The sequence below is a fragment of the Urocampus carinirostris genome, chromosome 17, assembly GCF_059441175.1.
Source record: "Urocampus carinirostris isolate Australia breed hairy pipefish chromosome 17, RoL_Ucar_1.0, whole genome shotgun sequence".
In the NCBI taxonomy this organism is placed as follows: Eukaryota; Metazoa; Chordata; class Actinopteri; order Syngnathiformes; family Syngnathidae; genus Urocampus; species Urocampus carinirostris.
In genome coordinates, this window is record NC_142365.1 from 21129509 (window position 1) to 21147994 (window position 18486).

General features: G+C 38.9%; 1 protein-coding gene across 1 annotated transcript; it reads right to left on the minus strand.

Annotated features, from left to right (window-relative positions):
• Positions 1-1293: 1293 nt before the first annotated feature.
• On the minus strand, positions 1294-13283 carry mpp1 (MAGUK p55 scaffold protein 1). The gene is made up of 12 exons (XM_088321097.1): positions 12932-13283; positions 8144-8272; positions 7973-8051; positions 7769-7854; positions 7600-7668; positions 5391-5587; positions 5176-5276; positions 5021-5101; positions 4233-4313; positions 3015-3217; positions 2870-2944; positions 1294-2795 (listed from the first exon to the last, which is right to left on the minus strand). Exons 1-12 carry the CDS (start codon positions 13052-13054, stop codon positions 2619-2621), a joined length of 1401 nt encoding a protein of 466 aa, XP_088177223.1. The 5' UTR covers positions 13055-13283; the 3' UTR covers positions 1294-2618.
• Positions 13284-18486: the final 5203 nt, after the last annotated feature.

Genomic DNA, 18486 nt, shown 5'->3' on the forward strand with positions numbered 1-18486 from the left:
GGCCGGAGAGCAACATGAACTCAGACCTGGTCAATCAGCTGGACAAAGGTTCAACTCAGTAGGGGGATGCAGATCAAGAGAAAAAAACAAAAGTAATGACCCACAACCAACAAGGTATCACCACAAAAATACCCAACAACCACCAAGAGCTTGAACCAGTCATTAAACTTAAATATTTTCAAGCCGTCATATTAAAAGAGGGGGTCGGAACCAGAAATCATGGCTAGGTTAGCTCAAACCACAGCCACACTTAAAAGACTTAAACCCACCTGGAAGGACAAGAACCTGGTAATAAAATCACGGATCAGACTCATGCAAGCGCTGGTTATTTCCTTCTTATTCTACGCGTAGGAGACTTTGACTCCCACAGAAAAGCTGGAAAGGAAAATCCAGTCCTAAAACTAGAGAAAACTTCTAGGCATAATAATAATAATAATAATAATTTCCTTTGTATTGTCATTCTTTGTAACAATGTACACAGAACGAAATGTCGATACACCTGACCCGTTGTAGCGAGTCGATGCAGCCGCAGCCGACAGAGGGCGCCGCCATTATACCAATTAGGTATGTCTCGGCCGAGGCGCGAACCAGCGACCTCCCAGTCTCAAAGCGGGCACACTACCATCTAGGCTACTGAGCTGGTAAGCTACATATAGTAGCCCATGTGATGAATGAAACAGTGCACAACAGCATCAAATGGCACATTGGACCCCACGGAGAACTGTTGTCAACTGTTCGCAGATGAAAACTGGAGGTGTATGGTCACGTCACAAGATCATCAGGACGAACCGAGGTCATTCTACAGGGAACAGTCCAAGGGAGCAGGAGGAGAGGAAGACAGAAAAAAACTGGGCTGACAACATTAGGGAATAGACTGATGCATATGTTGCCACGACCCAAACTCAAGCCTGGAACCATCAGTGGAGAGAGCTGTCAAGAGTTGTGCCCTCAGTGGTGCCCCGACGACCCAGGCGGCTAAAGGATCCGTGATATCACAGGTGTCAAAGCCAAGGTCCAGATCCAGCCTGTCATTTCATTTAATGTGCCCTGCATTAGGAATTACTAATGTGCTTCAACTTCATGTTTGTATACCAAAATTTCAAAATTATTTGTTGTTTCTATCTTCCAAACAGCCCATCAACTCTAAAGTATAGAAAAGTAATAGGTTATGACAGACGGCAACAGTCTTAGTAGAATTTCAGGGAGAGGTATTTTTACCAATGGCAGCGCACACAAGGAAAAACATTATTCAATGTGAGTTTTTAGATTAATCACAATCAAAGAGGCAGTTCCAACAGCTGAGGAATTTAATATTTTTCAGAGTGTATCTAAACTTCTCTTGGAGGTTTAGATATTGATGGAGCAGTTTTGACAGGTGAAACTCAGTTTGAAATATTTGGAGTAAAAAGGTCAACATTCTAACAGAGAAAATGATTACGTAATAACAAAATCCTGTCATTTTAAAAGGGTGGATTTCTTCACAGTTACGGTCATATTTTGTATTATCCCACAATACGATAATTAAACATTTGTATGGCACCAAAACTACCTAAAAACAAAATAACAAAGGAGTGCTATTGCATGACTGAACAATATTCATTCCTAGCGTGATTCCCAGCTTTCTGATATAAATCTTTCTGAATATTGCTTTTTAAATTGCACACATGCAAAAATCCTCCAACATGTAAAAGGACAGTGTGTAATATTTCACCTCTAGATGTTATGGAGAGAAATCGCGTACCCAGAAAAGACACAAAAAGACGATTTGTACCAATAAAAATGTTTCTTGTGTGACAACTGCGAGTACAAAACAAAAAATCTACATGTCTAAAAACTAAATTCTGGTTACAGTTACAAGACAAAATGCCAAGGGCTGATTTACTGATATGTGCGTTTTGTAAAGAAGATAAAAAATGGTGGGGCAGGCGGGATGTCGGATTGAGAATTCAGACTTCCTTCCGACAGATAACGTGAAAAACATTACGATGCAACTTGATTTATATAAAAGTTGATTTTCAAAATATGAGGAAACAGCTCAACTAGATTCCCCTGCTATGTCCCTGAAGCACCTGTGAATTCATCGTCATGTGCATACCACTGTGTTTCGTATTTCTATTTTGTGCTTGTGGCTTTTCATTTTGTACCTGTAACCAAGTTCGTCTCTGTAGTTTTTCGACACAAATCCTTTTGATTTAACATTTTTACGGGTACAAATTGTCTTTTTGTGGTTTTTTTCAGGTACGCCTTTTTGACAGCGATCTTACTCCATAGATGTTGCCATTGCATGGAAGGGATCCAAAACTCTGCAAGATTTCAAAGTGTAGCTTTATGCGCACAAACTAGCATCTCAGTAGCTAACGAGAGCAGCTAGTTACAAAGGCCGTAGGCAAGAGAGTAGCGGCTATCATTAACAGCTAGCCATGGTGTAGAGGCTGGTATAAATTGTAAAGCTTTTAATTGAATAGTGTATTCCTTCATCACTAGTTGGCCCTAAATATTACACAATGTCCCTCAAATTAAACATTCAAACTCGGAAATCACTAACTCAGATCATTTGTGTAAGGAGTGATATTGCACTGCTTAAAATAATATAAAATAACACTGGAGTTTTACAGTTATCAGTACACCCATGAGACAGGCACCCACTGTGGAGTGGAGGTGACCTGTTCTAAGGCTTTTTCCACACTTTTCACACTCTCATCAACATCATTGTTAACTATTATCAAATCGAAGAAGTGTCTGTAGGCCGTCAAGATGGCGTCCGACTCCTTCTGGATCATTGTCAGGTTTTCCGTCTAGGGCAGTATCACGCAAAATATTTGGTTACAGAAGTTTTAAGAAAATAAAAAGGGAGAAAACCTTTAATCACCTGGGAAGCTGTGTTAGTTGGTGCGATAAACACCATAAGAGAGGCAAATTCAGCAGTTCGCAGAACCTTCAACGTCTGCAGGAAAACATAGTAGAAATTACTTTTGGTTTTCTAAAATAAATAAAAATTAAGAATATGATCCAACCTGTGGTTCCACATCCAGCAGTGCAATTTTTCCCTGCTGCTGGATCTGATGGATGGTGTCGATTTTGGTGCCGAACATACTTCCCTGGAAGCTGCCGTATTCGAGCAGCTCATTTTCTGAGATGCACTTGGTCATCTCGTCGTTGGAGATGAAATAATATTCCTGACCGTTCTCCTCGTCCTTACGCTGTGGTCTGGTGGTGTCTGTGCATGTTAAGGGGCATTTGTGAAGATGCACGGTTTTTGAGAGACTCCAATTATTGTATTTTCTGGACTACAATGAGCCATAAAACAACCATAAAACAAACAATCGAGTGCACTTTATAAAATCAAAATAGGAAATAAAAAATGTGTTACCATATTTGTGCAATTATTGATCAGTCTGACCACAATTGCATAAATATGGTGGCATTGGGGAATCAAATTGGAAAGCATTGGTAAGAGCACCGAATCCTAACCACCAGGCTGCTAAATACATGGATGGCTGTTAAATACATAACATTAAATGCAACAGGAATCAAACCCGGATAGCAGCAGGGAGAGCGCGGGATCTTGTGCACTAGACCACTAGGTATAAATACGACACATAAAAAGGCATTCGTTATCACAATATTTTTTGTCACGATACCAGAGAGAATGTTGTTTCACTCTTTCTCAGCTCAATCTAAGCATTGTAAATGTCAGAGGTTTTTATCATGTGCTGCGATGCATTTTTAAGAATGACCAAATTACTTTCCACAATGCCGTTCTCTTCGTTTAGTTTAGAACGGCAAAATTACTCCCCACGATGCCTTTCCCGTCATTCAGTTCACAATTTCCTGCACTTAGTAGACTTGAGTTGGCTGTACTAAATACAATATTCTCGCGGCCCAGCCCAATACTCCATCAACAATTTGGTACTGTGACCAAAAATTGTATGATGATGAGATAAAACCGAATGCCTTTTAATGTGCCATCTGTATTCCTAGTGGTCTAGTGGAAAGGAACAGGTGCAATCCACGCCATGTTCTGAGTTAGATTCCAATTGTATCCAATGTTATCAGGGAAATATTCGAATTGATCAATCAATGTGCAAATATGGCACTGTGAGTTTTTGTGCAACTCTAGCTCTTTAAGTAGTTTTAATTCCAAGCATGAAAACAATTATTACAAAAGACAGTTCTGGGGAGTGTGCCTTAAAATCCTGCGTGCCGTAAAGTGTGTACAATATGATACTTACGTGGGACAGGGTAGGAGAATTTCTCAGGATATTTAGTCAGCAAAGAATTTTTGATGTGACTCCTCCCTACACCAGGCGCACCTAGAAGCACACATAGAAATTACAATGAATCAAATCAATGGATTCATTTTGTAGTAATTATACGAAGAAAAACATTTTATATAATACGAAATGAACGTCAATATTTTCAGTATTCAACTAACCACAAAGAAAATACTATTGCGTTTTTTTGTACACAACGTGCTGAAATAAACAGGAAGTGACCCAAAAAGTTGCCGAATAAAAACAAAAAAAAAATGAAACTTTTTTGCTTTCATGGCTCTTTGAGTCACGGCATGGCGGATGTGTGGTTAGTGAGCAGCCCCACAGTGCAAATGTTCAGGGTTTAACTCCAGCTACTGCAGCCTTCCTGTGCGGAGTTTACATGGTCTCCCCCGCACCTGGATACCTCCGGGCACTCCGGTTTCCTCCCACATTCCAAAAAACATACATGTCAGGTTAATAGGCTGGTCCAAATTGTCCCTAGGTGTGAATGAGCGAGCGGCAGTGGGCAGGGGATACGCAGTTCAGTTCCTGCCCACTGCCCCAAGTACCTGGGATGTGCTGCAGCACCCCCCGCAACCCTACCGAGGATAAGCAGTGCAGATAAAGGATTGATGGGCTCTTCGAGTCAAAAAGGTTCCCGACCCCATTTTCTGGAGTGTTTTTTCTACAGCATTGACTAAAAACCTACTGTGACCTCGAAAGTAAGACAGCTCTTGACCTTGTCCCAGACGAATGCAACTCACCGATTAGCACCAAAGTTTTCCGTTGGAAAGCTGGGAGCCGGACGACTTCCTCATAAGAAATCACGTCCAACTGATCAAAAACTAAAAGCAAACATCACCGTTAGGAAAATTAAACGTTCGCTCTGAGAAAAATGCTAAGCCGGTGATAAACTCACTGGAGCTGTGCTTAGCCAGGTACTTGTCTTTGCACTTTTTTTTCTTTCCGAACGGGCTCCAGGACGGACTGTCTTTTGCTTTACTCTTGCTTGCCACTCTCCTGTCGAGGGAAGACAATTGCAAGCAACATTTTTGTCAGTTTCACAGTATGCTAAGCGACACAGAATCAGGAAAAGATCCCCTATGTGATGAAATAGCGTTCTGGAACGTATACCATTCTTGGAGTTCTGGCGATGGTATGAGTCCAGCAAAGTTAGCAGTGCTGCTCTCCACAGTACCCTGCCACCAGTTTGGGTCCTGCTTGTTGATGATTTGAATGATGTCGCCGGTTTGAAATTGCAGCCCGGCTTCTTTGCACGGGATGAGTTCGTCCGTTGAAGGGTCATAGTTAAACTGGGCCCTCATGTAGGTCTGCAAACAAGGCTTATAGTTAAGATCACCTCAGAGTAGGACTGGGCGATGTGGTCAGAAAGTTCAATTTTGATTGTATTAGTCAATATGGGGGGTTAACGTTTGTTTTTTTTTCTAAACAAAAATAAAAATTTAACCCTACAAGTATTTTAGGAATGTTTGATCACAACATCTTGTGCTAAAAGTCAAAATAATGACTGTTTTCAAATACGTTTGACCATAAACTTAAAATGAACAGGTCAAGCAAAAATAGTCGTACTTTTAGCTTTAGCCTATCTAAAATAAATGATCTATTGTAAATATGCTTTTTATACCTACATTTGCAAAATCTTTAAATTATCAGCACTAGTTTCGAGTGAATACAACAAAACACTTAAAGGTCGGGTGCGTGGTTTGAGATGTTCTTAGAAAATTAAAAGCATAATTTTTTTCTCTATTAAGTATGTGTTAACAATGCCTTTATAATTTGTTTCCACTTTACCTGTCTGCTTTTATCTTACTTTTACCAACGCTGTTTGGTACACGCAACACATTTGGTAAGAACAAGGGATAAGGGGTGGGTAAAAGAATGAATTTATGCTCGTCATCGCAATTTTTTGTTAGTGTACCATAAGAATGGGAAATAAATACGAAAAGGTCTCTATCAAATACAGTCCAAGCGCCAACCCAAACCCCCAAGAACATTTTATTTGAGTTTATTTGAGCGAGTCTGAGAAATGCACATATTTGCATGAGCAACACATAACAAAAACGGAGAATGGCATCAGCGAATAGACAATTTTCCACCCTTGATTTCACAATTCGGCAAATTGTTCTACTGACCATTTTCATTAATACAAATACATTGAAATAATTAAACATCCTTATACATTTATAAGGTAATGTTAATGAAGAATATGTTAGTCGTGAAGTGATGTGCAGTGTATTCAGAACAGACTGGAATGGCTCATTAAAAGTAAAAAATAAATAATTTAGGGGGGACTTAAAACATGAAGTGTGATAAAAATGACTTTTTTAATGCAGTTTGTTGCTCAGAAGGACAAAACGTTACATAAAATTGGATGTTTAATTCATTTTATGTCAATTTAAGAAGTATGCCAGGACAAATTTGTATATTAGATGATTGGTTCAGTTTAAAAGTTCGACATAAAATAAAACAACAGAAACTTTTTGAAAATAAGGAGAAAAATGAATGTATTCAATTGGAAGTCCAGTCATAATATGTTCCATGAGCCTTCATCTGTTCCAAACTCAATAATCTGATCACTAAACATTTGGGGGATAAAACTTAAAAAGGACACTGTGTAATATTTAACCACTACAAGTCGATGTATCGTGTAGTGCAACCAAAAACGAGTGCTATAATGCACAAGGAGATAGTTTCATGTAATGTAACATAAATACAAATTTCTCAACCAAGAATAATAAACGAATTTTATTACATGTATTTTTGCTAGGTATTCAAATCAATTCCCTTTTTAACAAATAAAGTGTTTTTACCACAATAATTCAACAATAATACACAATGTCCCTTTAAACAGCAAAATCCTTCCATTTTATTTGCCTCAGCATCTGACTGTTGCTCGAATATGACATCACAGTTGCCCAAAAGTGGGGAATGATGGTCACCTCCTGCAAGGGATGAAAATGGCTGCATTTTGCTGAGTTTAAACCCCACAAACGTAATGAACCTGGATACTGTGTCGCTGACATATTCTCTATTAATCTATGTAAAGTACTGAAGTATGTCACAAGGATGAAATATGACAATAAATAGAGTGTTAGACAATACTAATGTGAATCACAGTCAGTCAAACTAATCAAGCTAGAAGGTGTAGGCTATACTATTAGGATAGTCACCTTGGATTTTTATTGATCAACAGACGATTCAACCTTGCAAGGAAGATGTTCCGAAAATAACAAAGGGAAGGAATTAATCCGGGACACGACCCATGCTATAGTTTTTTGGGCAAATCTTCAAATAAAATGTTGATTTAGGAGTTTACTCATACCTCGCAGGCTTTAGAGCGACTCTTTTGGTTAGAGACGATCTTCATAGTGATTACACCTTGGGTTTCTTTCTGTAGGGAAAACACGTCACACTTTCATTGTTATGGTGAAATAAATTTAGTGACAGGCCTGTAGGGTGTTTGGAATATATGTTTTGCTTCCGTAACAAACCAAAATCTTTTGTAGCTGATCAACTGTCTGGTTCGTCACACTTTTCCCGTTAATTTCTGCAATTTCGTCCCCTTCGTGCAAGGATCCTGAAAGAATAGTAACAATAATTATCAGATAACGCGAATGAAGAATGTGATTTGAAGAAAAAGATAATTGCTTATCAAAATGTCATCACAACCGCACCCTACCCTCCTGGCAAGTTACCTTGTCTGTGTATAAATCCTCCGTGCAATATTCTGGCCACTGTGCACCTCTGCTTGTCGGTCATTTTCAGAGTCACGCCCTATGGTGAAAATAGAGATAATTATTGAGTGGGAGAAGAACTTTGCTCATAAAGGAAATTCTGAAAAGATTTGGAAAAATGGAAATGGGTACCATCGGCTCTGAAGGATTTTTTTCAAATATGACTTCTTTCATTTTGGTCTGGTCGGTGCCGTTGGTGTACCTGGCACTTCCGTTTGTATACACTTCAGCACCTTTACTGTCCAAAGTTTGCATGGCTGCCTGTTGATAAAAAGAGAATATTCACGGTGTTCAAAACTCACATTTAGGGACCCTATTCTTCCTTAACGATGAATGGTTGTAAGATAATAGTTTTGCTGTTTTAAAGCTAATTACAATAGATTTTTTTGTAAGGCTATGAGGCGATTTTTAAAATTTCTTTCAGACCCAATGATGATGTTCACTCAACCAGAATAGGATTTTTGTGTGCTTGAAAGAGTCAGTCGGGAACTTCAGTCTCTTACAATAACAGTTTGGCATGTCTTAAGACTTCATTTTCCAACAGGATGGAGGTGGTGGTGACCACACTGGAGCCTCAGGGTTAGACAGTTTCTGAACACAACCCTGCCAGACAGAGGGATTGGACGGTCTGGGCAGAATGATCACAATTTCATGTCCTAGCCACCCACATCTCACACCATAGGATTTATTTTTGCATGGATTTGTGAAAGAATTGGTCTATGTGCCCCATCTCCCAAAAGACGTGGATGAGCAGAAGGCACAAAAAACAAGTTGTGCAACCATAAACAATGGCAATCATTTGACTCTCGGCTTGATGTATGTTGTGTGACCAATCGTGCTTACATTGAACATTTTAAACATTACATGTTACAAGCTTTCTGAATTTACCATGTGTGTTTTATATCCTTAATAGTTTCTGAGATATTCAATGTCAAACTGTGTCCCAAGACCTTTGGAGCACCCTGTATTATAGATTAATTTTCAGGAAGTACGGTCATCCCAGTAATAACCCCGGGAAAAGCATATTACTATTTGCTAGTCTTTCATCAGCAGTTTCAACACATGTCCTGGTTTAAAAATTAACCCAACATTATTGCAGCTCATTAAACACATCCAACGATCTGGTCAGACAGGTTCGTGTGGTCATGGATACCGCCAGCGCCGTCAATGGAAATCCATGAACGGTCTCGGATAACTCTTACAAATGAGGAGGGTCGGACAGTCCATCTGGCATACCGGGCAGATTTAGGATTGGCAACACTCCTTTTTCATAAAAACAATGTTTTTTTAAATTATTACTTCTATTTTATTTCGACAGATGGGCAGCGTATTCGTCTGTTCATAATGTAAGCAGGAAACTGAACCCGATGACATAGGTAATACAGGGACATGAAAACTAGGCAGGACTGGACCTCTGGCGTAACTGCTGATGCCCATTGGGTGTGTGTCTTTGAGGGCAATTAGAATGAGAATTTAGTCCATCTAAAACCAAGAGATTATACTATTAGTTCAATGATGTCTAAAATGCTTTTGTATGATTATAATAACATTATTTTTCTATTTTGTTTCAAGAGATGGCAGGGTTTTCATCTAATCCTAGTGTTAAGAAGGAGTCTGAACCCAATGACATCAGTAACACAGGGATATTGAAACTCTACAAGGCTGGACTGGTGTTCTGGTGTGCTGGGTTGATGCCCAGTGGGAGTGTGCCTTTGAGGGCATTTGAATAATGTTCAATTAGCTATAGGCTGTGAGACACAGTGCATCACACTTTGTTTACACTCAACAGCACCTTGATGTACATGTACAACAACACAAAATGCAATTTGTAGTGCATTAAATGTTACATTATTATTCAATTACTTCAATGATGTCAGTATTGGCTGCAAACATGGAGCCAGACCTCTCCTGGAATTGCCGACCAAATGAGGAAAAAGGGATAACAGTAATCATTGTTTTTATTATTGAAAGTCACGGTATTCCAACTCTGTGCAACGCAATCCCTATTTGTTGACTTTGTACTGTTTGGGTTTAACACAAGGATGACAGGCGAAAATATTTGCCGTTACCAGATTAAATGACACCTTTGCGAGATCTCAAAAGTCACACCGGCGCTTGGTTGGCTGGTGTGTGTAAGCGAGAACACGAAGGAACCATCAAAAATGGGAACTAATTCACCTCAGTAAGGGTTTCATGGGGTGAGGACGGGGGTTTGTCTTCATACGTGTTTTTTTCTCTGTTACTTCTTAAACAGTACCTTAAACCTTAGATTTTGGGCTGGTCCTATCCCTCAAGATATTTCAAAAGTAGTTTTTAAAGTTTCCCAGCTGAGATGCAATTACCAGACGTGAAGAAAACCCCCAAAATTTATTCTTGTCACTAGGCATCAACTGTCAGTTTTCACGTGATGAGATTCCTCATCGGCGAGTCTGAACAAGTCAAGCAATTACTTACTTGGAAATCGTTAAAAGTACATGATTGCATTTCAAACCATGACACATTTGGTTAAGTAGATGAAAACATTTTTTCTGTAAAAACAGTCATGTTTATGATCCAAAATACGATATACAGTGGCCCCCTTTTAATCGCGGGGTATGTTCAAAAAATGAATCTGTGATAGGTGAAATCTGTGAAGTAGAGACCTTTATTTTTTTTTACAGTTTTTAGACAATTAAATACTCTACAATGTATTGAAATCAAAGAACAAAAGCTTTTCACAGACCCAAGCATTTACTGAATAAAGTACTGTATATAGTAAACATTTATTTACTTATGACCCATATCTACTATATTAGGAGCTGTTTAGCCCAGGGTTCGGCCACCAGCAGCTCTGGAGTCGCATGCGGTTCTTTGGCACTCCCTGGTGCTTTTTCGAAAAAGTTTGATAATAGAAAATGATATGGTTTCTGTAGGAGGATAAAACTTCATTGTATTGTTTTCCAATTAAAATAGATACACCAGTATGGTTGGTTGGTTGTTTGGATCCCTTAACCACTAGGGTCGTATGGGCACCGTTGACCATGGTGTGTCTTGGGCAAGTATAGCCTGGTGGCACCCATCCCTCTCCAGGCAAACATACGTTTTAACCCAGTTTCGAACCGGGGACATTTGTGTGTTCCTCTTATATAAAGCTTTTTATTTTCGATACATATGTGTTTTCAACATTTTTGGTTGTCAACCCCTGGTTTAGCCAATCAGAATCCAATGCAAATTCATTAAGTAGCGAGACCGTGAAAAGTAAACCGCGTTATGGCGAGGGATCACTGTACTTGTAAATTGTTATTTTGCATTCAAAAAATGTTTCTGTAGTAATTTCAGTGTGGGTCACTAAAAACACGGTTAGCAACTCGTAAAATGACTGTAGTTTGGCAACCTTGGTTCAGGGAAGCATTGAACAGTAGTCCTCCAATTTTGTTTCAACTAATATAGCGAAGTTCAATCGTGCACACCCAAGTAAAAGACTGCCGAGTTGGCTTCCCTTACGACAATCTCCACGAGACCTTTGATCAGCATTCTCCATTCTAGCTTACTAAATCAGCAATAAGCACCTGACTAAAGCGCTGAGGTTGGGGGAAAAACTTCGTTTTTTTGCCATGTCTCACACTTCGGAAGCACATAGTTTACGCACGCAAAGAAAATAAGAGGATATGTATACAAAACAGGATGACTATCATATACAAACTTGAACGTTATCATGAAAAACCTGAAAGCTTTCATGTAAAATCTTAAAACTGATCTAAAAATGCTATTGCTATTTTGTTCTGTTGTGGCAGCAAAACACTTTTGTTATTTTCTGCTGACATAACAATTTCAGATTTCTCTTCATGCCTTTTTACAGAAGCTGTAGATAACCCATGTCAAACATGCAGCCTGCGGCCCAGATCAAAACCGTTGGGTGGTTTAACCTGGCCCGCTATAAATTTGTGAGTACCGGTATGTAAAAAAAAAACAGTTTAATTTTAACAAATACAAAAAGTCAGTAAAGGTGTAAAGAACTGACCAATTTGTTTTCACGTTAAAGACAGTATTTTCTTAGCTTCAGTAGGCCTAGCCTAGTAATTTAATCTCATATTATTGCCCGTTCACAACTAAAATGTTCCTTTTCTTTTTGTCTTTGATTCATTTCAAAGCAGTATGACAATCGAGGCAATCTTATTTTTATACAAAGCTCCAACTTGACTGTGTTTATGTTTGTGATGTTTGTGGTGAGTTGGCACAGATGTGAAGCTGCATTTACTGATTTTTTTTTAAATAAACAAATTGTTACCACGGTCAATCATCATCATGAAATTATTTTTGTCAATCTTTGTGAATTAAGGTGTTGTATTTAGAAAAGACCCCTCACCATTCATGATTATAATTTGTATGGTAGGCAACACATGTAGGCTGAACAATACAGCCCTGAAAAACAAAGCTGCATATTTAGTGTTGACATTGGTTCGCTAAGAACATTAAATCTGGATCTGGTCCCCAAGCCAAACTGAGTTTTATCTGCCTGCCGTAAACTTTTATTTTTGGAGAAAAAGAAAGAGACGAATGCATGCTCTTGGAAATAAATTATGCAAACCATTGCACGTGTAGATTTTCAGAATTCCAAAAGCTGACGTGTGTGTGTATATAAAAACATATGACTTGTGATGTAAGCCTGTTTACTGCTCAGCTGTCACATGGTTTTCCATTTTTATTTTGATGAGCGGAAATTGAGAGAAAGCTCGAGTCAGGTCTGCAGGATTCAATATAATAATAATAAAAAATCTTACAAACTTACCCACTTTACCTTTTTAGACCATTACCTCCAATGAACACAGAATACATTTGAAAAAAATGGAATATAATTTCTATGTATGCGCTTCCACTCCTACCGGAAGCGAACAGAAATCCGAATTCATTTCCAAAATAAAAGTTAAAGCGACGACTTACCTTGTCAAGCTTTGGTTTGTTTTGGAGCAGATGCTCAAGGTAGAGATCAGAAAGTGCAGTCCGGACAGAGTCCGCCGGCTCCAAAATGACAGCGGATTCGTTTTTATTGTATTTTTGCGTCATTTTTACGGTAAAGGTGGGGGGAAACACAGTAAACACGATTCACCCCCTCCTCCCCTGTGCAAAGTCCACAAGAGGCAGGCTCGAAATAATGCTGGCGGGTGGGGAACTATTGATAAGGCCTGCTGATGATATAAAGGTCGCGGAGATAAAGGTCCAAGGTTCTGTTCTGCTGCTATGTGATCGAAATGAGCTCCGCTGCGAATGCACTGCTGACTGAGCAAGTAATAGGGATGTGTCGTTGAGGAACGAGTCGGATATATTAACCGGCTCTTGGAATGGTACGAATGGTCCCGACTCCCCAAGAAATAACGAGCCGGTTCCCTCCGTGATGCTTGTTTTTCTCTGGTGATTTTTTTTCTTCTTTAGTCTTCTTTCTCTTGTTTTTTTTTATCATTTTGCTGTTTTGTTTTTGTTTTATTTCTTTTTTCGTTTTGTTTTTTTACCTAACTTTGTACTTCTACTCTTCATTTAATTTCATTTCATTCTACTCTTTTCTGTCTTTTTTGTATTTTATTTTATTTATTCAGTTGTTTCTTTTTCCCTAGCTTGTACTTCTTTTATTTTTTTCCTTTTCCTTCCTTTTCTTTTTTTCTTCTTTTGTTTAATTCTCATTTCTTGCTTTTTTTAACCATTTTTCACTCTTTTTGCCTTTTCCTCTGTCCATAGTTTCTTTTATTATTTTTTTCCTAGCTTTTTATTTTTTTGCTTTCCTTTTTCTCCTTTTTCTCTCAATTTTTTCCTCTTTTATTTCATTTTGTATTATTTTTCTTGTAATTATAATAATAGTAATAATAATAATAATAATAATAATAATAATTCATTTTTTAAAGTCATTTTCTGGCGCTGTACACAGAGTAAAAACAGTTATGTTTATAATACAAAGTGAATAGATATGAACAAGTACAGTTTGCATTTTTTTAACTTGTTGTCTGCCATTTTTTTCCTCTTCCTTTGTGTTTTTTTTATCCTCTAGTGTTTTACATTGTTTTCTTTTTTGTTACTTTTTTCTTCTGTTTCTGTCTCTTTTTTCGTTGATTTTTCTCATTTTTTCTATATTATGACTTTAACATCACATTACAATACGTAAAATATGGAATGAAGCAAAAGAACAAATTTGAAGAGCTGTTTGAGAGCTTATTTTCAAGTGAGCCGAGCCAAAAAAGCCTGTTCCCTAAAAAGAGCCGAGGTTCCCATCACTAGCAAGTAAACAGGGGCTGGGAGCTGATGCATTCACGAGCTGAGAACAAAACCCAAATATTTGAGTCATCACACAAATCTCCTTCTAACATTTTTTTCTTTCAATGATTTTAAGTTTAAAATGAACCTTCTCTCATATATTGAGTTTAGTTTTTCAAAATAAGTATGTATTTTAATACAAAAAAAACCGTTTACCGTATAAAAAAGGAACAACATTTACAGTAACATTGTTTGAAAACATTCAACAAAGTGATGAACACTTCTACGAAGAGCAGAACCACTACAAACAAACACAATTTAAATTATAACATAACGCTAGAAATGAAATTCCCATTCAATCGTGTGTCTTTGTTTACAGGATATAACCTTGAAAATCCGAATGTAGGGGAAGGTAGCACGGCGCTGCGGTCCTTTTCCGGAAGAGAAGCTCATGAGGCGTTCACAGTCGACAAGTGTCATACTCAAACAGGCCACACTGCAGCATTTTATTATTTAATAATAATAATAATAATAATAATTTCCTTGTATTGTCATTCTGTGTAACAATGTACACAGAACGAAATGTCGATTGCATCTGACCCGATGCAGCCGCAGCCAAGAGAGGGCGCCGCCGACCACTTTTTAAGTCTTAGGAATGACTCGGCCGGGGCGCGAACCCGAACCTCCCAGTCTCAAAGCGGGCGCCTTACACAAAGCTTGGCATTTTTGCAGTATTTTTTAAAAATGCATCCAAATGCAGGGGCGTGTAAAGCAAAATGCCATTTGTTGAAATACAGCAAAGGTCCATTGATGTGGTATAATGTATAAAACTCCAGATCAGGGGATGGTGTAATAATAGTCTGAAAAAATAGTCTGTGTAATAACCTGTGAAGCCCTTTGAGACTCTTTGTGATTAAGGGCTATACAAATAAAAATGACTTGACTTGACTTACCGAACAGATTTTCGTGAAAGTGTGCACAGTTGTACTTTAGGCCTCTGGGAGTGTCTTCAGCTAGGTTTGGTGTCAAGACACCCCCAGTAAATATCAACAAAATCAATAAACATCTGCTTTTAAGTACAATCAGCTCTGGAGCTGCATGCGACTCTTTGGCTCTCCCTTGTGGCTCCCTGGCGCTTATTCAACAAACCACGGCCCCAACAACCTTGGCTGAGTATAATGTCCGGCAGCACGGTCTACCGATTTTCGTGAAAATGTACGCAGTTGTAGTCTGGAGCCTTTGCACTGAAAACGCTGGTCTACCAGTAAACCCAAGAGCCAAGAAGAGATCCACAAGTTTGAGAGCATTCTTCATCGGGCCCCTGTGCTTTGGAATGCTCTTCCCCCTAAAATTCGATGTGCAATCTCAGTGGAACTGTTTAAATCTAAGCTTAAAACACACTTATATTCTATAGCATATGAATAACCTATATTTTCTGTTGACGATATTTGTGTATTATTAGTTATTCCCACATCCATTGCAGCCTGGTCATCCTGGAAGGGGGAATTACCTCATGTGCAGTCCCTTCTCAGGGTTTCTTCATTTTCCTCATGTTGAGGTCTTTGAGTTTTTCCTTGCCCTCATGTAGGTTTTAGATCAGAGGATGGTGTCATAATAGTCTTTAGTTTGCAATAATCTTTGGTCTGTGCAGCCCTTTGAGACTCCTTGTGATCAAGGGCGTCCCAAATAAACATGACTTGACATGACGATTGCATGCATAGCAACGGTTTGTCCTTAAAAAGTGGTAAATTTTATGACTCATTCTTATTTTTCGGCATGAAAGACAATCCGTCTCCAGAGTATCAAAAACAGGCAAAAAACAAACTGCATTTATTGTATCACCGAAACAAATATAGTCCACAAGACTTAAAAGGGCATATCAAACTGTTTGCCGTTTATGCTAATGAGTCACAAAAAGGATTTTGAGCTTCAAAACGCTTTTATAATTTAAATTTTCTACCTTCAAACGTTTTATTATTAGGAGTATTTTTCTTTCTTTCTTACAAAACCATTTTATTTTTATTTTATTTTTTTGTTTTCTTTTGACCCCAAGACTTAGAGCCCTTCGAGACTTCTTGTGATTAGGGGCTATATAAATAACCTATTCACAACTGTATCCATGCAGAAAGACATAGTTTTACTTCAAAATATAGCAGCAGTAGACTGAAATATTAGTCTTGAGTCAAAATTGTTTGTTGCTGCATAGCTTTCAACCTTACTTCCCTCAATAATGTTTTCAATTTTTGGGCGGCAGTAGCTCAGGAGGTAGAGCTCGTCTTGGGATCAAGGGATCCCAGTTCGAATCCCGGCTCGTCCGTGTTACATGTTGAAGTGTCCTTGGGTAAGACACTGAACCCCTAATACCCCCAACAAGCAGGTTAGCGCCTCACATGTCTGCAAGGCCGCCATTGGGAAATATGGAGCACATTGTAAAGCACTTTGGGAAGTCATTGACTTGAAAAGCGCTATATAAATGCAGATTATATTATGTATTTTCCTTGATAAGCGATAATAAACCTTAAGGCGGCACCCATTTACTCAGAGCAAGACGAACTATGTAGACCAGGTGTGTTAAATTATTTTTAATTCAGGGGCCACGTGGTCAAAAAAACACTGTCGCAGGGACCGGACTTGTTAATTAAAGGCATATAAATGTGTTTAGCGGTAGGGTTGGGGATCTTTCAGAGGCTCTATATGAAATTATGAGTCAGGGGCACACCATTTGATTATGAAACAATTATTGAAGCTTATTTTCTTCAGTATATGTTTTCATTCCATAATGTTTATCAACTGTGTATTTGTAAAAAAAAAAGTGAATCACCAATTGAATTAATTTCCACAACCGTTTACTCAACCAAGGGAATCTCATGCAATCTACAAAGTGACAAAAATTGCACCCACAGATTGATTTAAGTGCAAATCATTTTATGTTTTCTCATCTCATCTCATTAGCCGTACCGCTTATCCTCATTAGGGTCGCACGGGGCTGGAGCCCATCCCAGCCATCTCCAGGCAGTGGGCAGGGGACACCCTGAACTGGTTTCCAGCCAATCGCTGGGCACACGGGGACAGACAACTCACTCGCTCGCTCATTCACACCTAGGGACAATTTGGACCGTCCAATTCACCTGAAATGCATGTTTTTGGAATGTGGGAGGAAAACGGAGTGCCCGGAGGAAACCCACGCAAGCACGGGGAGAACAAACAAACTTCGCACAGGAAGTCTGGAGCTGGATTTGAACCCACGACAGGTTCCCATGACATGAACTGTGCCGCACAAGCGCTAACCACTGCGCCGCCGTGCTGCCTATTTTGTGTTTTAAACATCTTTTATTTTTTTATTTTTAATTTTTGAAATAAAAATGTTTACCTGGTTCAAATGTTCTGTGATTGATGAACGGTAATTAGCTAATACAGTTACTGGTTGACATGCAGTGGACAGATTTGATACAGCGGTCATTGTTTGTGGCTTTTAATTTTGTCTTGAGCTTTTCTTGGCATTGCATCGCGGGCCGGGGTGATTCTGTTGGTGGGCCTGATCCGGCCCGCGAGCCTGAGTTTGACACCCTTGATATAGAATTAAAAACAAAGATCGTTTGTGTAAACACATTTATTTACCACGTAAACAACACAAATAATTGTTCAGCATCTTTTTTCGTCTTTTTCCCACTTTCAGTAAATTTAGTCCATATATCCGGCCATTATCTGGATCACTTATCACCAGTAGGGTCGCGGGAGTGCCGGAGCCCAGGGAGCAGAGGACAACCTGAACTTGTTGCTAGCCAGTCGCTGGGCACAAAGGGACAGACTATTTGCTCGCTCATTCACACCTAGGGACAGTTTGGACCGGCCGATTAAACTGACATGCATGTTTTTGAAATGTGGGAGGAAACCCAAACAAGCACGGGTCAAAGAGAAAGAGAGAACAGGAGAGAAAGAGATAGATGGAGAGAGAAAAGACAGGAAGAAAAAGGAGAGAAACAAAGAAAGGAAATAAGAGAGAGGGCAAGAAAAACTAAAAGGAGGAATAGAAAAAGAGAAAGCAAGAGAGTATGAGACAAAAAAAGAAGTACAGAAAGGGGGAGATACATAGAAAGGGGAGGGAGGTGTCATGAGAGTCAAAACAAAAGGGAAAGAAAGGGAGAAAAGAGATAAAAATAGAGAAAAAGAAGAGAGAGGGATGGAGATAGAGAGAGAGAGAAAGAGAGAAATGGAGGGGGGAGCAAAAAACAGAGACAAAAAGAGGAAGGGAATGT